At 34.2% G+C, this 24,405-nt stretch overlaps 1 protein-coding gene across 3 annotated transcripts in view; it reads right to left on the bottom strand.

The window, feature by feature from the left end:
- Positions 1-24,405, bottom strand: part of PKN2 (protein kinase N2) — a 146,060-nt gene that overhangs the window by 76,887 nt on the left and 44,768 nt on the right. For all 3 annotated transcript variants that reach the window (XM_059925795.1, XM_059925786.1, XM_059925777.1), the window contains 4 exons: positions 14,025-14,179; positions 6,705-6,822; positions 6,226-6,371; positions 5,922-6,135 (listed from right to left, as the gene is read on the bottom strand). In XM_059925795.1, coding sequence (XP_059781778.1) covers positions 5,922-6,135; positions 6,226-6,371; positions 6,705-6,822; positions 14,025-14,114 — 568 coding nt within the window. In that variant the 5' untranslated portion in view covers positions 14,115-14,179. The remainder of the gene's footprint in view (positions 1-5,921; positions 6,136-6,225; positions 6,372-6,704; positions 6,823-14,024; positions 14,180-24,405) is intronic.

The following is a 24,405-nucleotide window of genomic DNA, read 5'->3' as shown; positions in this document are numbered from 1 at the left end:
CACAGTGCTATGAGACTGGAAATCAATTACAGGAAAAAAAACTGTAAAAAACACAACTATATGGAGGCTAAACAGTGCACTACTAAATTACCAAGAGATCACTGAAGAAATCAAAGAATAAATTAAAAAATGCATAGAAACAAATGACAACAAAAACATGATGACCCAAAACTTATGGGACGCAGCAAAAGCAGTTCTAAGAGGGAAGTTAATAGCAATTCAATCTCACCTCAGTAAACAAGAAAAATCTCAAACAATCTAACCCTACACTTAAAACAACTAGAGAAAGAAGAACAAAGAAAACCCAAAGTCAGTAGAAGGAAAGAAATCATAAGGATCAGAGCAGAAATAAATGAACTAGAAATGAAGAAAACAATAGCAAAAATCAGTAAAACTAAAAGCTGGTTCTTTGAGAAGATAAATAAAATTGATAAACCCTTAGCCAGGCTCATCAAGAAAAAGAGAGAGGACACAAATCAATAAAATTAGAAATGAAAAAGGAGAAATCACAACTGATACCGCAGAAATACAAAGGATTATAAGAGACGACTACAAACAACTATATGCCAATAAAATGGACAACCACGAGAAATGGACAAATTCTTAGAAAGGTACAATTTTCCACGACTGAACCAGGAAGAATTAGAAAATATAAACAGACCTATCACAAGTAATGAAATTGAAACTGTAATTAAAAATCTTCCAGCAAACAAAAGTCCAGGACCAGACGGTTTCACAGGTGAATTCTATCAAACATTTAGAGAAGAGCTAAAACTGATCCTTCTCAAACTCTTCCAAAAATTTGCAGAGGAAGGAACACTCCCAAATTCATTCTACAAAGCCACCATCACCCTGATACCAAAACCAGAAAAAGACATCACAAAAAAATAAAATTATAGACCAATATCACTGATGATCATAATACTAGCAAACAGAAATCCTTAACACTAAGACAACTTGACTATGCTGATTCTTTTTTTTTTTTTAAATAAAAATGTTATCAACTGGAATTCCCAGCACATACTCTTATCCAGTGGAAAGAAAATTCCAGACCTGCAGAAGTCTGGATGGGAGTAATCTGATGATAAGTACTCTTGATAAAAAGTTAAATACAGGTTTCTATACTTCCCAACTCTTTTATTTGCAAATGAAAGTAACAATGTTGACCACATATGTTTTTTTACTGCTCAATAAAAATGTGAATACTGCCACTTAAAAAAAAAAAAAACAGAATCCAACAGCACATTAAAAGGATCATACACCATGATCAAGTGGGATTTATCCCAGGGATGCAAGGATTCTTCAATATATGCAAATCAATCAATGTTATACACCACATTAACAAATTAAGGAACAAAAACCATATGATCATCTCAATAGATGCACAAAAAGCTTTTGACAAAATTCAACACCCTTTTATGATAAAAAACTCTCCAGAAAATGGGCATTGGGGGAACGTACCTCAACAAAATAAAGGTCATATATGACAAACCCACAGCAAGCATCATACTCAATGGTGAAAACTGAAAGCATTTCCACTAGGATCAGGAACAAGACAAGGATGTCCACTCTCACCACTCTTATTCAGCATAGTTTTGGAAGTCCTAGCCACAGCAATCAGAGAAGAAAAAGAAATAAAAGGAACACAAATTGGAAAAGAAGAAGTAAAACTGTCACCATTTGCCGATGATACTATACATAGAAGATCCTAAAGACGCCACCAGAAAACTACTAGAACTAATCAATGAATTTGGTAAAGTTGCAGGATACAAAATTAATGCACAGAAATCTCTGGCATTCCTATATACAAACAATGAAAAATCAGAAAGAGAAATTAAGGAAACACTCCCATTTACCACTGCAACAAAAAGAATGAAATACCTAGGAATAAACCTGCCTAAGGAGGAGAAAGACGTGTACTCAGAAAATTATAAAACACTGATGAAAGAAGTCAAAGATGACACAAACAGATGGAGAAATATATCATGTTCTTGGACTGGTAAAATCAATACTGTGAAAATGACTATACTGCCCTAAGCAATCTACAAATTCAATACAATCCCTATCAAACTACCAATGGCATTCTTCACAGAATTAGAACAAAAAATCTTACAATTCGTATGGAAACACAAAAGACCCTGAATAGCCAAAGCAATCTTGAGAAAGAAAAACAGAGCTGGAGGGCTCAGGCTCCCTGACTTCAAACTATACCACAAAGCTATAGTAACCAAGGCACTATGGTACTGGCACAAAAACAGAAATATAGATCAATGGTAGAATAGAATAGAATGCCCAGAGATAAACCCACATACATATGGGCACCTAATTTATGACACAGGAGACAAGAACATACAATGGAGAAAAGACATCCTCTTCAGTAAGTGGTGCTGGGAAAACTGGACAGCTACATGTAAAAGAATGAAATTAGAACACTCCCTAACACCATACACAAAAATAAACTCAAAATGGATTAAAGACTTAAATGTAAGACGAGACACTATAAAACTTTTAGAGGAAAACATGGGAAAAAACACTCTTTGACATAAACCACAGCAAGATCTTTTTTGACCCACTTCCTTGAGAAACAGAAATAAAAACAAATGGGACTTAAAAGCTTTTGCAAAGCAAAGGAAACCATAAATAAGACAAAAAGACAACCTTCAGAATGGGAGAAAATATTTGCAAATGAAACAACAGACAAAGGATTAATCTCCAAAATATACAAACAGCTAATGGAGCTCAATATAAAAACAACAAACAATCCAATTAAAAAATGGGCAGAAGAGCTAAATAGACATTTCACCAAGGAAGACATACAGATGGCCAAGAGGCACATGAAAAGATGCTCAACATCACTAACTATTAGAGAAATGCAAATCAAAACTACAGTGAGGTGTCACCAACCACCAGTCAGAATGGCCATTATCAAAAAAGCTAGAAGCAATAAATGCTGGAAACGGTGTGGTGAAAAGAGAACCCTTCTGCACTGTTGGTAGGAATGATACAGCCACTATGGAGAACAGTACGGAGGTTCCTTAAGAAACTAAAAATAGAAGTACCATATGACCCAGCAATTCCACTACTGGGCATATACCCTGAGAAAACCATAATTCAAAAAGAGACATGCACCACAATGTTCACTGCAACACTATTTACTATAGCCAGGACATGGAACCAACCTAAATGTCCATCAACAGATGAATGGATAAAGAAGATGTGGCACATATATACAATGGAATATTACTCAGCCATAAAAAGAAACAAAATTGATTTATATGTAGTGAGGTGGATGGACCTAGAGTCTGTCATACAGAGTGAAATAAGTCAGAAAGAGAAAAACAAATAACGTATGCTAACGCATATCTATGGAATCTAAAAAAAAAAAAATATGGTACTGATGAATCTAGTTGCAGGGCAAGAATAAAGGGGTAGACATAGAGAATGGACTTGATGACATAGGGTGGGAGGGCAAAGCTGGGATGAAGTGAGAGTAGCATCAACATATATACACTACCGGATGTAAAATAGTTGGCTGGTGGGAAGCAGCAGCATAGCACAGGGAGATCGACTCAGTGCTTTGCGATGACCTAGACGGGTGGAATAGGGAGGATGGGAGGGAGGCTCAAGAGGGAGGGGATATGGGGACATGTGTATGCATACGGCTGATTCACTTTGTTGTGCAACAGCAACTAACACAGTATTGTGAAGCAATTATACTCCAATAAAGATTAAAAAAAAAATATATACACACACACACACACACACACACACACACATACAGAAAAGGAAACAAGGAGAGAATAAAAAAGGTAAACTAGAAAAATTGAATCAAACACAAAAGAAAGCAAAAGAATTCAGGAAAAAAAGATTAAGACTTACAGAAAACAATTAGCAAAATGGCTGATGTAAGTTTTTTTGTTCTATAATAATGAATTTGGCTGGTTTATTTCCCTGGTTCTTAAGAGGGAGCTTTTAAACCCTTGCAATTTCCCTAGTAATAGCAGCATCTTTCTTATTCACGGTGGACTCCTTAGACCACATGTGAGTTTATGCTAACAAAGTGACTCTCGGTAGGCCCATACACAGTTCCAGAATGGGGGCTGGCTATACCATAAAGACCAACTACATAGAGGGCTAGTGCTTTGAGCCACATATCAACCTGACCTCTGGTCTTTCAGAAAAAGGTGGGGGGCTGGAGATTGACTTCAATCAAAGTGGCCAATGATTCAATCACTCCTATGTAATAAGGCCACAAAAAAAATACTGAATACTCACAGCTAAAGTAAGACTCCTGGCTGGGGACACAAACTGATGTTCTGAGAGGGTGCTGCATGCTGAAAGCAAGGAAACTTTAGGTACCCTGCCAGATCTCTCCCTAAGTGTCTCTTCTTTGGTCCTAATTTGTAGCCTTTATAAGAAAACGGTAACTGTAAATATAGAGCTTTCCTGAGTTCTGTGAGTTGCTCTATGGAATTACTGAGCATGAGGTGGTAGTAGGAACCCCTGAATTTGCAGCCAGTTGGTCAGAAGTGTGAGTGTTTGGGGAAACTCTAAGCTTGCAGCTTGTGTCTGAAATGAGGACAGTCTTGTGGGGGACTGTGCCATTAACCTATGAAATTTGACCTAACTCTGGGGAGTCAGCGTCAGAATTGCATTACACTTTATCAGTAATTATCTTAAACATATATGGATTAAACTGCTCAAATTCAAGGCAGAGAATGGCAGAATGGATTAAAATACATAAATAACCCCAAACCATGATCAAATTATATGCTGTCTAAAAGAGACTCATTTTAGATCCAAAGACACAATCAACTGAATGAGAATGAATAGAAAAAGATATTCGTGTAAACAGTAACCAAAAGAGAACTGGAATGGGTACACTAACGTCAGACAAAATACTTTAAATCCAAAATTGTTACAGGAGAAAAAGGATATTATATTTTGATAAAATAGTCAATCCATTTAGAAGATATAAAAATTATAAACATATATGCACTTAACAGAGCCTGAAAATATATGAAGCAAAAATTTACATAACTGAAAGGAGAAATAGGAAAGTCTACAAAAATAGTTGGAGACTTCGCTACCTCACTGTCATTAATGGACCTAGTAGGATGGCAATAATAAAAAAAAAAAAGGGAAAATAACAAGTGTTGTTGAGGATGTGGAGAAATTGGAACCCCTGTCAATGTAAAATGATGCAGCCCCCATGGACAACAGTTTGATGGTCCCTCAAAAATATAAACATAAAATTACCATATGACCTAGTAATTATACATCTAGGTATATTCCCTAAATAACTGAAAACAGGTGTTCAAACAAAAACCTGCACACAAATATTCATAGAAACACTATTCACAGTAGTCAAAAGGTGGAAACAACCCAAATGTCCATCAAACAGATAAATAAAACCAGATATATACCTGTACAACAGAATATTACTTAGCCATAAAAAGGAATGAAATATTGATACATGTTACAAGAAGAATGAACCTTGAATAGTACAGAAAGTGAAAGAAGTCAGACACAGAAAGCCACAAATTATATAACTCCATTTATAGGAAACATCTATAATAGACAAATCTATAGAAACAGAAACCCAATAGTGATTGCTAGGGGTTGAGGGGAAAGGGGGAATCGGGAATGACTACTTAATGGGTACTGAGTTTCCTTCTGGGGTGATGAAAATACCCTGGAACTAGAAACTGGTTATAGTTATACAACAGCATGTATATACTAAATGCCTATGAGTTGTGTATTTTAAAATGGTTAAAATAATAAATTTTGTTATGTGTATCTTACCACAATATTTAAAAATTCTGTGAACACATTTTAATTCATTTATTAAACTAGAACCAGATGTAGATTAAAAATGCACGAAAAATAAAAAAAAAATCAGGATGATATATGCTACATACCTGTTAGTGCTGCTGGTTTGGATAGGGTACTATATTGGTTTTGTGTAGATATCATACTTTGACGTGGACTTAGTGTTGGTGATGCAACAAGTGAAAGCTCCTCAATAATAATACTGCTTTTGGGATGATTTTTGGGAAGTTCATTTAATCTTTGCTCTAATGAATACTTCAAAAGGTCCAACTTCTGACTTGATTCATTAAATCTTGCTTGAGCCTTAAACAGGGAAAAGACAATGGTGTCATTTAAATAGTTATATTCTTTGACTAATATATTTATTAAGTTAAAATTTTTATTTAAAATTACTTCTGAAAGTGCTTTTCTGTCTGTTACTTTTCCTGAGCCAAGTAATTTCATTACATTCTTTGCACCTTCTGCTACTGCAAACTCTATCCTAAAATGATGCCTTAATTCTTCCATCCGAAGTTCAAGAGGACTTATGACAGGTTTGGCTAGAGGGGGACAAAAAAAAAAAAAGTTAATTGAACCATTTATTTGACTTTCTAATACGTAGGGATTAAAACTCAAGAAAAAGAAATAAATTCTTACAACATTAAAAGTTAGTTCTTAAAAGTCAATAAACACTGAAGTAAATACTTAATAGACACAATATTAAAATACAGTCTTTCATTTTAGCCATCAAAACTCAAAGATAAAAACTCAAGATAAAAAAACAGAATGCCTCGTCCTCCTTAATTTTGAACCACCACTTCTTTCCTTAAAATTTATTTAGCACTATATATGCCCATAATAATAAGAATGATAATTTATCTCTGTTCCATCACCATTATCAAAAGCCAATTCATTGGTCTGGACTGCCTGAAGAATCTGCATTCGTATCACTTCTATTTTTGTCTTGCTGTCTTGGAGCAGCTGTTGAGCTGTGCCATGGAGTTTCCGATCCTATTAAGAATAAGTTTGAAAAGGTAAGCAGATACAGAGACAAATAAACCATTTTTATAATTTCTAAGATCAAATGACATCAGCAAGTGAAAAACAAGGGTCAAAAGAATACTGTGAGCTCTATAATATATATACTTGGGGTAGATACATTTATTTTGAAAAGCATCAAACTGATAGGGTGAAAAATAAGAAAAACAACTCCATCAGTTAAAAGTTAGGGAGTAAGTTATAGTGAATAAACTTCTATCATGTCTAAAGACTTCAAGAAAGGCCCTGATAAGTGAAATAATGTTACTGTCCTACCTCCCAGTTTAGTTCCAGTAATATTGAATCACAAAAAACTTACCATTTAACGACCCACCCAAAGATGTCCATGTGGCAATCCCCAGAACCTTGTGAATGTTACCTTACATGTGAAAGGGAAATTAAGATAGCAGATGGAACTGAGATTGTTAATCACCCAATCTCAAAATATAGAGGTTATCCTGGATTATCCAGATGGACCCAATGTAATCATAAGGGTCCTTAAATGTAGAAGAGGAAGGCAGAAGAGGAGGTCACATGAGAAGAACCGGAGCCACTGTTTGTTTCTGGCTTCAAAGACAGAGGAAGAGGGCCACGAGCCAAGGAATATGGGCAGCCTCTAGAAGATGGAAAGGGTAAGGAAACGAATTTTCTCCTACGTCCTCCCAAATGTGAAATCCATTTCGGACTTCTCAATTATAAAACTGTAATGTAATAAATTTGTGTTGTTTTAAGCCACTAAATTTGTGATAATTTGATACAGCAGCCACAGAAAATTAACATAGGATTTTTTTCAAAAGTTTCATGAGAAAAGTAACAGAAGTTAATGCCATCTCCTACTTAGTTATATTAGTTGTCAAAGTCTAGCAGGCTTCAATCCACAAAAAAGAAATGATAAAACTAAGCATCAAGTTAGGAAGCACTTATTCACAAGAAAGACCAATTTTTGCATATTATTTAAGCATCTCTACTTTTATCACTGAGGCAGTCAGTATTAATCTGGAAATAAAATAGAATACAATCAACCTATATTCTCCAGAAGACTCAAAACTACTAGCTAAGAGACAAGCATCAGATGTGCAGCATCATATCAATAAATCAAACACACACAGTATATCATGACACTGAATTAAGGGGAGGATGGAGATACTTGTGATGGGAGAGACAATATATACGAGGGAAAAAAAGTGAACTGAAATATATCACGTTTAACACCAATACAACACATTAAAAAAGTGAGCTGATATATATCACATTAAACACCAACATAACAAGTTAAACACGTTATATACAGTGGAGGAAAAAGCAATTAGCAAATTTATGAATTTTTCTTTCATTTCTCTCCTGTTCCCATGGTCACTCATTTAGGGAAGAGTTTCTAGTCAGATTTTGTTCTTTATTAAATAAAATATTTGGATTTCACATTGAGTTGGGCTTAAATAGTTTACTAAGTCCCTTAAATATTCATTTACAACATGAAGCACACACACACACTATACTTTTTTAAAATTATGCTTTACCATTAAGAACACTAGCTTGAATCTGGTGTTTGTCTATGACTCATTAGATATGCTTTTATGAATATACCTATTAACCTTCCAAATTTAAAATAAAAATACTTTTTAATTCCTCTTGTTATCCAGTATTAGGAACATCAAACTGAAGATTTGAAATAACTTTTCTATTTCTCTGAGACCAGATTAGAGTAAGAGAAAACGTTAGTATTTCAAAACTCCTAATTTAATGGGACAAACAGGTTTCTTGAAGAAACTATGTAAGCAGGGATACCATTCTCTACCATACAGAGCTTCTGTAAGCATTAGATAAAACTAAAATTATATTGTCTAGCATATGATTGGCATTAAAATGTTCTCTTTTAGAGGAATAAAAATAATGATTAATTATAGGATCTCAATGAAGTTCTAATGTAAAAGTATAAATATTTATATATGCTTTTCAATTAAGCTACTCCTTTTATTATTTTATCACTATGCGAAAAGACAGTAGTTCTGTCATTTACTTCTTTAGAAATGCCTTGCTTAGCTATTTCAATTCAACGTGCAAGGAAAAGCATTTGTATTTCATTTTAAAAAGTAAATGATTTTTCCCACACAGATTTCTGGAAGATGTGCATAGATGCCAAAGTATGATAAAGGTTTTTAAAACTGACATTGGATATTACCTATCACAGGCAATTTACAGTTACTACATGTCAGTCTTATGCTTTCCAGCATTCAATGAATTTTTATTGTCAGTTTTATGCTTTCAGGCATTCAATGGATTTTTGTGTTGAGCACCTAGTATGTTGAAGACAAGAGTAAAGCTAGATCCAAAGCATATGAACTGGTTTATATATTAGAGAAATACTGGCTTTTATGCTAAAACTATGAGAAGATTTTTACATATATAGGTTGAACCATATGAACATGCCAATATCTGATTCTGAACTAAAAAAACAGCAATTTCATATGGTTCAAACTAACAGACTAGATAAAGTTGTTGTTAACTATTAGTAATTAGCATACTACATTCTACAAATAATTATATTTCAAATGTACAATATTTTACAATTATAAATAAAAATAAAGTACATTTTATATTTTCAAATTATATTTTTTTATTTTATAAAAAATAACTTTTTGTTTTAAAAGTCATAGTGTGATATTGTAAATAATAAAGTACACTATACACATGGCTTTCAGAAATAAATAAACCAATCATTATCTTTATTTTTCTATCACATATTTATGGCTTACTTTGCATGAATTAAATGTTGCCACATCCAGTAAAAATACAAAGATTAATCAGTTAGAATGTTACCCTATAAAACTTATAGTTTGAAGAGATACAGATATTATTATAGGTAACAGAATGTTAAAAGTAGTCACAGAAAAATTCACAGGAAGATGGGATCAGTTTTAGTGGAAAGAATCCAGAAAAATTTTGTGAGCTTTTAATATAGGTAAGACTGGAATATGTCAATTTTGGAAGATCTGAGAAAGGGAGGCCTAGATAGATGGTCCAGTACTTTCAAATGAGGAAACAGAAAAGACTTGGAAGCATTTAAAAAAAGAAAAAAAAATTGATAGAGGCTAGAAAGAACCCCAGATATTAATAAATAGCTTAGTTTGTCATATGAATATATGAACAGGAAACATTTCTTCAGCATGTCTTATCAAGTCCTCAGAGATTATTCTGAAAACCAGTGGCACTACTTAGCCATGAAATGTACATTCTAATGTTGAAAATAGATGATAAAGAAATTGATTGTATAAATTATTATTTCAGGCAGTGGTAATGCAGTGAAAGGGATAAGGAAAGACATGGGTTGCTATTTTACATAGGATAGTAATGAAGAGCTTGCTGAAGTGGCAGCATCTGAGTAGAGATTGTAATGAAGTGAGAGAGAAAGCCATGAAAGTACTTGGGAGAAGAGCTATCTAGGCAGAGACAGTAAATGCAAAGACCCTGAGGTAAAAGTGTCCTTGTTATGTCCAAAAGATAGCAAAGAAGTCAACATGGCTAGAGGGTAATGAGAGAAAATGAAAGAGTTTTGGAAGATAAAATTGAAAGGTAGCCAGGGGTAAATCATGTATGAACTTGCAGAATCACAGTAAGGACTCTGGATTTTGTTCTAAAATAGCTAGAAAGCCACTGGAGGGTTTTGAACAAGTGTGTGAAAATATCTGACTTACCTTTTGAAAGGACAACTCTGGCTATAAAATGTACAGGGGTAATAATTTTATCCTACAGAATCCAATAACCAGAGTTCTGAAGAGGACTATCTACTGCCAAGCTGAGTTAATCATACCTATCACTAAATTTGCTCCCCATTATGAATTACCTATCGTTGTGAAGGATACCACCATTCATCAGTCTGTTCACATAACCAATCTAAGAATCATCTTCAATTCTTCCTTCTTCCTCATATCCAGACATCACATACTTATTCTACCAAAATTGCTTGACTCTCTCTTCTTTGCTTTCATTGCTGTTAAAAGAGGCATTAAGCATGTTTAACCTGGACTACCACAAAAGCCTCCTTAAACTTGCTGCCTGTAAACTTGACCCTCTCTAATTAATTCTTCAAGTCTGAGGAAGATGGATGTGAACTTTCTAAACTGTAAATCTGATCGTGTATTTTCTTTGCTAAAAGTCTTTCAGCAACTCCCTACACCTTATAAGATAGAATCTCAACTGCTTACTTTTGTACAAAGTACTTTATAATCTGGTTTGTCTTTCATTATGCTACACCTCTCACTCTACTTCATTTGCTTAAAGCTCTTCTGGTGGGGAACAGAAAAAGTTCTGTTTGACTCATCTGAAGGACTTTTCCCAAATGAAATGTGTCTTTCTGGAGATTCAGATGTTACCCCAGTACGGCATAGCCTTTCATTGAAAATAACTGCTAGAGTTGATGACTGTTACCATTAGAAGTGCATCCTACCTACCCTCAGGTATGTCGGATAAGAAATTGCCATACGAAAGCACTTCCTTAGAGCAAGCCACTCTATCCCACAGTTCCTTAGCCTGTATATACTGGGCTTACCCACATCACTATCTCTAGAAAGTAATTCCTTCTTAAACTCTAAATCATCCTTCAAATCTTATACTAAGACTTTAATTATTTCTTCTGATAGTTAACTGATTCTTCTCCACTGTGCTTCTAAGTAACTTGAACATACCATTATTATATAACTGTAGTTATTTATAAGTGAGATCTGCTTTTTAGTGTGTCTCTTGAAAGGAGGATATTATCTGTTGAGTACCTACTATGTATAAGACACTACTTTTATTATATTCATACTCCAGAGCCCAGCATAATAGTTATCAAACTGTTAACTCCTTAATGACTAAGTTAATATTCTACATAACTTCAATGTACAACTTTCCCTATTCTCATAAAGATATACTTTGACCCTATGAGAGGTTTAAAGATGAGAAATGAAACAGTTACGACCAAATCTCGACAAGAATAACTGGCAGGCCTACCTCAGAGACTATAGCAGCTGTTAATATGCTCTGGACCTCCACTTGACCCCTTCTCAAATTAATGGACCTCCTAATTAAAAATAAAAGGCTACTGGAACTTATCTATTTGTTTTAGCAGGCTTACTAGTAGCCCTGTTTATTTTGGACTTGTGGTTATCGTAAGTTATCTATTTCCCTTTTAATACATCCATAAACCTGTTAATATGGGAAGGGGGGGTGTTGGTTACAGACCACTTTGAGAATACAGTGAAACCTATGACCCTCTTATTCATCCATTTATCAATATACACACTCACTTTTCCTATAACTTCAAAGGACTCATGAACCTCTCAATCTAATCCATCAACCATAGGTTAAAAAACCTTACTCCAGAGGTGTTTTAATTTTAAAACACTCAGCATAATATGGTGCATTCACAGTTCCAAGAACACAGTATTTACCTTAAAAAAAGAAAAAAAGCCCAAAATAACATTTGATAAAAATGAAAAAAAAAAACCCAAACTAAAGGTCAATACTAAAAACAATAGAAAAACCAACTCTACCATCCCATAATAAATGTTCAAAGTTAGTGAAGTCCCATAATAAATGTTCAAAGTTAGTGAAGTAGTATACTATCAAGTATCGGATCATGTAAGTAATACATCAAGTAGGAATAAATACATTTCTCTAAAAATAATTTAGAAATTATTTTGAAATATGGCATATAATCGAACTAATTTTCATAAATAAGTTAAAAAAAATCTTATTTATAACATATACACATTTCTCTCTTTTCAGCGTCTTCACAAATTTCATTTGAATGGGTACGTAGGTTACTTGGCTCCAAGCAAAGATTCCTACTGTCCCCTCTACTCCCCCCAATTTCAAATTCTTCCTAAACTTAAAAAACAAAAAGAAATACCTAAACCTTTTATTCTGAAATTACTTAAGATCTATTAAAATATGGAAGAAACTGATTTGCAGAGGCAAAAATCTTTAAAATAAATGAGTTGAAAGTAGAACGGTGGATTTTATAATAAATCAACCTTTCTAAGACTTTTTGCAAATTATAAAACTATAGAACCTTAGATTGGAAAGAACCTTCATGTTAATCCGGTTCAGTTGTTCCTATCATTTTCTCTTCTACATTATATCTCAGAAAAAGGACACATTCCTATTAGTAACAACTGTTCCCCATAACACTGGTTTTCAATTAGGAGTTACATGCCCATACCAGATTCCCTGAGAACCCAAAGATCTAGTCCAAACAATCATTAATGATAGAGCGTCTTCTCTTTTCATTTGTCCTTTCTTAAGGATCTGTATGTAGTGATGGAAAACTCATTACAGCCAAAACGTTTTTAAATAAATTTTTTGTTTTAGAATAATTTTAGATTTACAGAAAAGTTGCAGTTTTCTGTGGAGAGTTCCTGTGTACCCTTTACTCAGACAATTTTACTTAAAATTTTTTTATTGATTGATTTTGGTAGAAATAATTTTAAAAATAATATTTTAGAAATCTTTTGTTTCCAATTTGTTGTATTGTCAATACACAGATTTGGAGGCTAAAATGATCTCAGAAATCCTAATACAGTGTTTAAACAGCAAAATCATGAAAAGCACAAAAACGCAAAAAATGTGGTACTAAATAGACGATGAAAAGGATACTTGTTTACAGTATAAGAGCTTAAACAAGAAGAGTATCATCTTGTTCAACATCAGCTGTGAACGTTCACATCAGATAACTCAAATTTTTACCCCTCTGTGCATTGCCCACAAATGACTGTGAAAGTGCCACAAGTACTGATGTTGGGTTTCAAATAAAATGTTTTTTTTAAATTAATTAATTAATTTATTTATTTTTGGCTGTGTTGGGTCTTCGTTTCTGTGCGAGGGCTTTCTCTAGTTGGGGCAAGCGGGGGCCACTCTTCATCGCGGTGCGCACGCCTCTCACTATCGTGGCCTCTCTTGTTGCGGAGCACAGGCTCCAGACGCGCAGGCTCAGTAGTTGTGGCTCACGGGCCTAGTTGCTCCGCAGCATGTGGGATCTTCCCAGACCAGGGCTCGAACCCATGTCCCCCTCAACCACTGCGCCACCAGGGAAGCCCCTCAAATAAATTTTATCAGGTAGGTTAATTCACACATGTGGAATTTGTGAATAACAAGGATTGACTGTATACACACTTACATTTATTTACTGTACTTACCTTTGAAGAGCCATTTGAATACATCTGTATCATGTTCTCTGCACCTTGTTTTACTTTAAGTTCTATATCCAGTTGTTTTTGTAAGGCCATCAGTCTATTATTGCTGGTGGAACAACGAGGGTCACTACTGGGAGTATCTGGAGTCCTTGGGCAATCTGTAAGTTAAATAGTATATTAAAAATTATTTACTAGGACCAATTGTTGCTTAAAATTGGAAGTTAATATTTACAAAGAATAAAGAATTACAAGGTTTGAGAAGTCACTTGAAGTCACTTAAATGGAATCTCCTTATGCTTACAGAAAATACAAGAATTCCAAGTCAAGAAAATATTCAAGTAGAGTTATAGGACTATCTGCCAGGGATACTGTAGAAGTGACTACACTGAGTCTGAAGCTGAGTCAGATCATTGTCCAAAGTTTTTCTAACACAATTACTTTAAAATTAAATCAAATCAATTTGACTAGCATATTTAAGAATTAAACTAAATTCCCTACTTATTACCTGATTGGTTAGAGAACAAAGCATACTCAAAATTATACAAATTCTACTAAAATAATTACCTATACGTAGGACTAAGGGTACTTCAAATATAATGCTAGCATTAATTAAAATAATCTAAGTGTATGCATAAAAGCCTTCATGTTTTGCTTTCTACTATGATGGTAGGGGGTGTAGGAAGACCAAAAATTCAAGTCCATTGCTTTTCATAAAGCATACCATGGTGCTTCTATTTTGAAACAAAAACAAAAACTTCAAATAGAACACTCTAATTATTCTCAGTAATCCATTATTGTTGAAACACATCTAATAATTCTACCACGTATCTAAATTTCTTCATATTGAAGTTATTTTGTGTTTTATCCACACCAGGTCTCTAGATTAAAAAAAAAAAAGCTAGACTAGGGTAATAGACCTGGTTTAGTTATAAGTAGCTTGGTAATCACCAGAAAACTGCTTAAACTGCAAGTCATTTAACCTTTGTGCTTCAGGGTTCCCTTCTCTCCCTAATAAAAGATGGTGTGACTAACCAATTTTAATAAATATGTTTCATATTTGGTTTTATACTTCTTTAAAAAAAAAGTCACTAGTTCAAAAACATTTAAACATAACTTGTTAATTAACTTATCAAAATACAGATGCTATGTTAGATACTGATATAAAATAATATTATTTTATCATTTACATACTACTTTACAAGGTCTAAGTCCTGATCTAAGGGCTTTATTGACTCATTAATCCTCGTAACAGCCCTGAAACAAGTATTACACCTATATTACTGAAAAGAAAACTAGAGCACAGGGAAGTTAAGAAACTTGCCCAAAGTCATACAGGTAGTAAGTCAGTTCTGTTCCAAAGTCTAGCTTAATAATTGCTGTGCTATGCTGCCTCTTTGCCATTTAAAAGCCTTGTAAACAGCTATACTAAATGCTGTATGTGTGTATACTTACATATATAACAGTATAATTATACACACACACAAATATGTGTATGTATGCATATTAATCCTTAAAATAACATTTTGAGACAGATATTATCCACACTTTATATATCAGGAAATAGGTAAAGTTACAATTAACTAGGATTCAAATTCAAGAAAGGTTTCTATTGCTACTGAATTCCCAAATTACAAATGAGCTGCTCCAAAAGTTGATTTTTGTAAGTTGACATATGCTTAAAGAAAACTACTATAAAAGGTAGATAAGCTTTCAGATCAGGCACACAAAAGAACTACTTAACATATTGCTATGGTTGGAATGTTTGTGTACCCCCAAAATTCATACATTGAAGCTCTTACATGAGGGTACTTGGAGGTGAGGCCTTTGGGAGGTAATTAGGTCATAAAGGCAGTCTCCCTGTTATGCAAGGATATGGTGAGAAGACACTGTCTACACACCAGGAAGAGGGCCATCACCATAACTCTGACCATGTTGGCACCTTAATCTCAGAGTTCTCAGCCTCCAGAACTATGAGAAATAAATTCTTGTTGTTTAAGCCATCTAGTCTATGGTATTTTGTTAAAGCAGCCTAAACTAAGACATAAATAAATACACACACACACACACACACACACACACACACTCTCTCTCTCTCTCTCTCTCTCTCTCTATAGTGGCTGTGCCTAGGTCTGAATCTCAGTTTTGGCACTGAGATTTAGTACAAACCATGTGATATGGGATAAATTACTTAACAGCTCTGTGCCTCATTTTCCTCATCTGTTAAATAGTGAAAATAACATCTACCTCACAGGATTATTGTGACTAAATAAGTTATGTGTAAAGAGGTTAGAAAAGGCCATGGTGCATAGTAAATATCCAGTAAACAGTAACTAGTACTAGTCAGTGTACAAGTGTTAAGTATATCTCTGTTGAGTCCATAAATGAAGTGCACATTTATCCAGTGACTGAGAAGTGCATTCAGATCTGTGAACAGTTAGGTTTTCTCCCCCATGTCCTGTTTTTTTTTTTTTAAACATAAATGATACAAGACTCTTGGAAGAAACTGAAATTATACAAAATTTGGTACATAAAGTTAATTTATAGTAAGCACATTTTTAAAAAGAACTGGAATGCATTCAGAGTAGAAGGACCTCAGCTGAGAAAAGTATGGAAATTTGTTGTCTGTAAAATACTTGATGGTCTTTAGCCTAGGGTAAGAGAAATGATTCTTGCCTAAACATTTAAACAATTGTCTATGAAAGAAGCTGTCCTCTTACTATCTCCTCACAGGGCAGAGAATTAGAACCAAAGGGTAAATGTAGTGAGTGCAAAAATTTTATCCCAGGATAAAGAGAAATTCCTTATAAAATTAAATGGTTTGCCTTAAAAAATGTAATAAAATCCCTTGTCTCTGGAAGCATTTATATAGAAGCTAGATTACAAACCATTAAAGATACTATATAAGAAATTCTTGCACATTAAAGAAGGTTGTCCAAGACACTGAAATACCCATTGATTCTATCGTTCTGTGAATTCGTAATAATGTTATAATATCTAACACTGTTTTCATGGAAAAGTATACCTTCAGTTTTAATAACAACTTTAAGAACATAAGAAATGACACAACGGTTAAGAGTCTGGGCTCTTGAGGTCAGAATGTCTGGGTTAAAATCCTGTGACTGTTACGTATTGGTGTGATCTTGATCAGATACTTACTTAATATGTGTTACAGTTATCTAACCACAAATTTGGGGTTACTGTGAAGATAAATCCTGTACAGTGCTTAGGCTAAAGTGTAGGGCTCAATAAAATTACATGTCAGGACTCAGTTAAGCAGCTATTTCTGCCATCTAATCTTCAAAGGAACTAACAATGGTTTGTAATATAACCTTATATTAGAAATAAAAAAGCAAACTCAGAGAGGTTAAGTAATTTGCAATGGTCACAAAAGCATATGCCAAGCCAGAAATTTAACTTTAGAAATGTCTTGTTTTATAAAGACCACTTTTTATTCATTTAGAAATTAAGAGAAACACTTCGCTGTCTTTCTTAGATTTCACCTATTTTCCCTTTCAACCTGCTATTTTTCTTCCTTCCAGTTTTTTCTTTTAAAATTTTTAAAAATTTTAATACAATTTTTAAAGGTTACTTTCCATTTACAGTTATTACAAAATATTGGCTATTACTGGTGTTGTACAATACATCCTTGAGTCTTACACCAACAGTTTGTACCTTCCACTCTCCCACACCTATACTGTCTCTCCCACCTTCCCTCTCCTCACTGGTAACCACTAGTTTATTCTCTATATCAGTCAGTCTGCTTCTTTTATGTTATATTCACTTGTCAAATTTTTTAGATTTCACATATGAGCAATATCATACAGTATTTATCTTTCTGTCTGACTTACTTCACTTAGCATAATGCCCTCCAAATCCATCCATGTTGCTGCAAATGGCAAAATTTTGTTGGCCATTTTTATGGCTAAGTAGTATTCCATTGTATGTATATATACCACAGCTTCTTTATCCATTTATCTGTGGATAGACACTTAGGTTGTTTCCATACTTTGGCTATTGTAAACAATGCTGCTATGAACATTGGGGTGCATCCATCTTTTTGAATTGGTGTTTTTGTTTTTTTCAGATATATATATATCTGATATATCAGATATATATATACCCAGGAGTGGAATTACTGGGTCATATGTATTTCTATTTTTAGTTTTTTGAGGAACCTCCATACTGTTTGCACCAATTTACATTCCCACCAACAGTGTATAAGGATTGCCTTTTCTCTACCTCCTTACCAACATTTGTTTCTGTAGACTTTTTGATGATAGTCATTCTGACAGGTGTGAGGTGATATCTCTTTGTGGTTTTGGTTTGCATTTCCCTGATGATTAGCAATGTTAAGCATCTTTTCATACACCTGTTGCCCATCTGTATTTTCTCTTTGGTAACAGGTCTATTCAGTTCTTCTGCCCATTATTTATTTATTTATTTATTTTTAATGTTGAGTTGCATGAGCTGTTTACATATGTTGGGTGTTAATCCTTCATTGGGTCATATCATTTGCAAATATTTTCTCCCATTCAGTAGGTTGTCTTTTCGTTTTGTCAATGGTTTCTTTTGCTGCGCAAAAGCTTTTTAGTTAGGTTCCATTTGTTTCCATATAAATTCTAAAATTATTTGTTCTAGTTCTGTGAAAAATGCTATTGGTATTTTGATAGGGATTGTACTGAATCTGTAGATTGCCTTGGCTACCATGGTCATTTTAACAATATTGATTCTTCCAATCCAAGAACACAGTGTATCTTTCTATCTGTTGTGTCATCTTCAATTTCATTCAACAGAGTCTTTAGTTTTTGGAGTACAGTTCTTTTCCCTCCTTCGTTAGGTTTATTTGTAGGTATTTAGTTCTTTTTGATGCAATGGTAAACAGATTGTTTCCTTAATTCTCTTCCTGATAGTTCATTGTGAATGTATAGAAATGCAACAGATCTCTCTGTATGTTAATTTTGTATCCTGCAACTTTACCGAATTCATTGATGAGCTCTAATAGTTTTCTGGTGGCATCTTTAGGATTTTCTATGTATAGCACCATGTCAGTTGCAAACAGTGACAGTTTTACTTCTTCCTTTCCAATTTGGATTCCTTTTTCTTTTTTTTCTCTGATTGCTATGGCTAGAACTTCCTAAACTATGTTGAATAAAAGTGGTAAGAATGGGCATTCCTGCCTTGTTCCTGATCTTGAAGGAAATGCTTTCAGCTTTTCACTGTTGAGTATGATGTTAGCTGTGGGACTGTCATATATGGCCTTTCTTATGTTTAAGTATGTTCCCTCTATCCTCATTTTCTGGAGAGTTTTTTTTATCATAAATGGATGTTGAATTTTATCAAAAGCTTTTTCTGCATCTATTGAGATGATCATATGGTCTTTATTCTTCAATTTGTTAATACTGTGTATCACACTGATTGATCTGTGGATATTGAAAAATCCTTGCATCCCTGGGATAAATCCCACTTGATCATGATTCTTTTAATGTACTGTTAGATTTGGTTTGCTAGTATTTTGTTGAGAATTTTGGCATCTATGTTCATCAGTGATATTGGCCTGTAATTTTCTTTTTTCGTGATATCTTTGCCTTTGGAGAACATCCTAGGAAATTATAATTCCACAAAAATAACTCAAGAGATAACAATTACCTATAAAAATCAAGGTACTACAAGGCACCTCAAATAAATTATAGAGTCAGAAGATATTTGCTATCTTTAAGTACCTGAAACAGTGGGTTGACTAACTTAATACTCCATGTGCAATCTCCTTCTCTCTTGCTTAAATTAAGAGCAGGTTAAGGGGAAAAAGAAAACAAAACCAAAAAACAAGATTTCTCAGACTTATTTGCATTTGGGGGACAGGGAGAAGGCAGTGAATGCATGGTGCATGTGACACAATCCCAGGAGAGACATAAGTAGACATTTGTACCTTTGTGCTTCTGAGAATGTTTTTGCTTTTCTGAACAAAAGAGACTTATTAGGCTCTCATCATCCTTATGAAGTAAAGCTTGGATTTTAATAAGAGCCCAAGAAAAGGCCCAAGGACTCTTACAAAGTAGGCAGTCAGATCAGGAAGAACATGATTAAAGACAGGAACCTCAAAAATTGTCATCCATAACAGGTGAATTATTTGTTGACTTGCTTTTGGCTTGGGGTGACTGGCGGGGAGGGGATATGGATATTCTTTAAAAAAAAAATTCTTACTGCTCTCATACAGGTTTGAGGCAGGAAATCATACTATCTATGTGCCCCCCCAAAAATTAATCATAAATTTTATATTAATTGGCCTCAGGTTGATAATGCTTTCAGGTATCTTACAGAAACAAATGCAAATCCTCTTTGAAAGAAGGCACTTTAAATCCAGACCTAAAATAATTCCCACAGATAAAGTTCCAATGAAAATGTGCCCACAACTAGAAATCACAAGGTTCCGGCAGAAAAAAAAAATTCATCGTGAGTTAGAAAAAAACTACAGGAGTAACATAGTAAAGATTTCATTTGTTGTCATTACCTCACACAAAATGTGAAAAAGTATATTTTATAGGTAAAATTAAATAGAAAGGTATCAAAAGAATGACTAAAACAAGAGACTATCAAAAATTACCAAGATTAACAAAACAGAACTTATAGTAGTAAGTATATATATATATATATATATATATATATATGAATAAATACATATACAAACAAAACAGAAATTAGAAATACAATATACGTGGTCAAGAGCAAACTGGACATATGGAAAGAATTAGAGAAATGGAGATAGACTTGAAGAAATTATCATGCATCTAACTGGAGTTCCAAAATGAAAGAGAAGAGGGAATACAAGACATGCAACATTCAACGAGATAGGCACTAAGCACTTCCCACAATCAATGAAATACACAGATCCAGGAAGCCCAACATATCCCAAGCAGATCAAATGAAAAGAAATCTGTATCATTCAGCAGAACACTGCAGAATAAGAGTTTCTTAAAAACAGCTAGGGACAAAAGGCAGAATATCTGCATAGTTTAACCACTAGATCAGTAACTGCCCCCTCAAAAACAACAGGGGAATCCAGAAGACATAAAATAATAGTTTCCAGGTACTGAGAGAAAATAAATGTCAACCTAGAATGATATACCCAGGGAAATATCTTTCTAAAGTCTATACCTTTAGGAAGAAAAAGAAACAAGATGAACGAAGGCCTGAGAAGCATGAAGAAATGTTGAACAAAGAAAATGATAAACACGTGGGTAATTATAAACCAACGATGACTATATAAAACAATAATAATTAATGTAACTTGTGGAACTGAAGATAAAATGATAGAACTAGAATATGAACAATGACAGCACTTAGGTCAATTGGAGTTACGTAGATTGAAATTAAAGTATTCTAAGTTTGTTATATGGTATGTAAAGAAGGTATACCATTCAGTCTAGTTGACAAACAGAAACCACACTAGATATTTTGAACAAAGGGGATTTAACACAGGGAATTGGTTACATCATACATATTCAGGTATTGTGCAAAGGACTTGAGAAAAAAATTCCTTTTCTCAAAGGGCTTAGAGTCAGGTACAACCTCTATGTACCTATATAAATGGGTATGTGTGTCTATTCATGCAACAGTGTATGTGTGTATATATGAACATTTTCAAATATACTGAAAAGATGAAAGAATGGTATAGTGAGCACCCATAAACCCACCACCTAGATTTGCCAATCTACACACACACACACACACACACACACACACACGTGTAGAAAGATAAAAAAAGAGAGCAAACATAAATGGTACGAAGAAAGATGGGAAAATTAGATTTGGGAGGAACAATTTCAATCAGAAATTGAAGTTATTAGCAGAGGCCAGATTATATGAAGGGCATCTCTGTAATGCTATAAATTTGTACTGTATTCTGTAGGGAATGGAGAGCCACTGAAAGGTTTAAAGCAAGAAAGTAACAGGATCAATTCTGAATACTAAGTAAAAAATAGTGGTAGCAGTGTTTAGGTTGGATTAGAGAAATACTTAACATGCAGGCTTTAGCAGTAAGGATGGATAAGAGATACAGATTTGAGACCTATGTCAGAGGTAGAATCTATAGGGCTTGGTGACTTGACTTACACTGGAGAGTGAAAGTAAAAAGAAAGACAGACATCTACAGTAAAAGTCAGATTTTAGTTACAGATTATGGGGGTCATGCATTAACAGGACAGAAAACAAAAGGGAAAGATTTAGAGGCAGTGTTCCAGGAAGGAAGAGTTCAACTTTAAACATGGTAAGAGGCAAAGTCAACAGGATAATAATACCTATATTCAGGCAATATCCATAAGGTTATAAGGCTATAAATTATGAGATGAAGCCCAGAAAATCCATTTTGGTTTGAAATACCACTTTGAAAGTCAGCAGAAAATACAACGTGGTTAAAATCTCCTTAGGGATAAGATTTTCCAAGGCCAGAATGATGAGTAAAAACTGAATTTGTTAGTAGTTTTCCCAACAATGTGTAGAGCAACAGATATGCTGTTTCTGGTACTTTTTGTATTTTCTCTAAATCCACAACTGAGCAGTTGGCTTCCAAAATGAGTTAAGAGTTCTAGAAAACAGAAGCAGTCCGGATCCTTAGAAGGCTCCTAAATAAGGTTTAGCCTTAAACTGGTTACTTCATTCTCGTGGAGGTTAGTAATGTAACTGACCTTGAATCTTTACTTCCTAGCCCCAGGAAAGCTTCCTCAGATTTTACTTACATCCAGAGGTTTCATGTTCAGAATTAGAAAAGCTTAAATGCCTCATACTTGACCTTTCCTCAAGCTATTAAAACGCTTGTTCACAAAACACCATAGAAAGAGCATATAGAGTCTCTATTCTCTTTGTTTTATGAACGAGAAAAACAAGGCCTGGAGGGGTTGCAAGTGGTACACAAATACATAACTATATAATGATCCAGCTGGGATGAGACCTTGGATTACAGAAACTTTGTTCTTTAGTTTATACCTAGCTGATTCCCAAAGCTCAATATTCATAAAGTGGTACTTGTACAGCCAGGATGTCTGTTTATGGAACGAGGCTATTTATTTCATTCACAAAAAAATAAGAGGAAATATAACTGAAGTAAATCTAGCCAAATCTAAATTAATAAAGGTAGTAGTATGCTGAAGCACTATCTTACTATTTGACTATCTCCACAAACGTCCATCTATAAGTCTCGTAGTTACTGTTCACTGGTCAACATTTTGGTTTTCACTTAGTACTTATGAACAGATATTTTAAAAATAAGCTGCTCCAGATTCTTGACATGTGTTACAATTATATTAACTGTTTATATTTCCCCCCAAAGCCATCTTTCTTGTTTAAACAGATACGCTTACCTTATATAGTCATCTGGAAACTGCTCAGATTACAATAAATGCTCACTAATTATTAATGGATTCTTAATCAGTTATTTTGTGTACTCAGGATGACCTATGTCAGATGTCACCAACTGAACTAATTTTGCTGAAATATTTTATAACTAACACAACCTTTGGTTAAGCTTTCTTAGTATTTTACAAAAATAGCATGGATAAGATTATGGGTTGTGGTGTTTTTTATTTAAGGTAAAATAAGCAACCTAGGCATTAAAATTTCAGAACTGCCTATATATGTTACATTATATCTTTAAAAAATTTTTTTTTCATTGAAGTATAGTTGATTTACAATGTTGTGCCTAAAACTGGCTTTTTATATAATGAACATTTTTTTCTTTTTTCTTTTCTTTTTTATTGGAGTATAACTGCTTTACAATGTTGTGTTAGTTTCTGCTGTACAATGAAGTGAATCAGCTATATGTATATCTATATTCCCTCCCTCTTGGACCTCCCTCCCACTGCTCCCTCTCCCCCATCCCACCCATCTAGGTTATCACAGAGCACCAAGCTGAGCGCCCTGTGCTATACAGCAGGTTTCCACTACCTAACTATTTTACACATGGTAGTGTACATATGTCAATCCTAATCTCCCAATTTGTCCCACCCTCCCCTTCCCCTACCCCCAGTGTCCACATGTCTGTTCTCTACGTCTACGTCTCTATTCCTGCCCTGCAAATAGGTTCATCTGAACCATTTTGCTAGATTCCACAAATATGCATTAATATATGATATTTGTTTTTCTCTTTCTGGCTTACTTCACTCTGTATGACAGACTCTAGGTCCATCCACATCTCTACAAATGACCCAGTTTTGTTCCTTTTTATGGCTGAGTAATATTCCACTGTATATATGTACCACATCTTCTTTATCCATTCATCTGTCAGTGGACATTTAGGTTGCTTCCCTGTCCTGGCTATTATAAATAGTGCTGCAATGAACATTGGGGAACATGTGTCCTTTTGAATTATGGTTTTCTTGGGGTATATGCCCAG

Source organism: Balaenoptera ricei, chromosome 1 (genome assembly GCF_028023285.1).
Source record: "Balaenoptera ricei isolate mBalRic1 chromosome 1, mBalRic1.hap2, whole genome shotgun sequence".
Classification (NCBI taxonomy): domain Eukaryota; kingdom Metazoa; phylum Chordata; class Mammalia; order Artiodactyla; family Balaenopteridae; genus Balaenoptera; species Balaenoptera ricei.
This window is presented reverse-complemented; position numbering and strand designations above follow the sequence as displayed.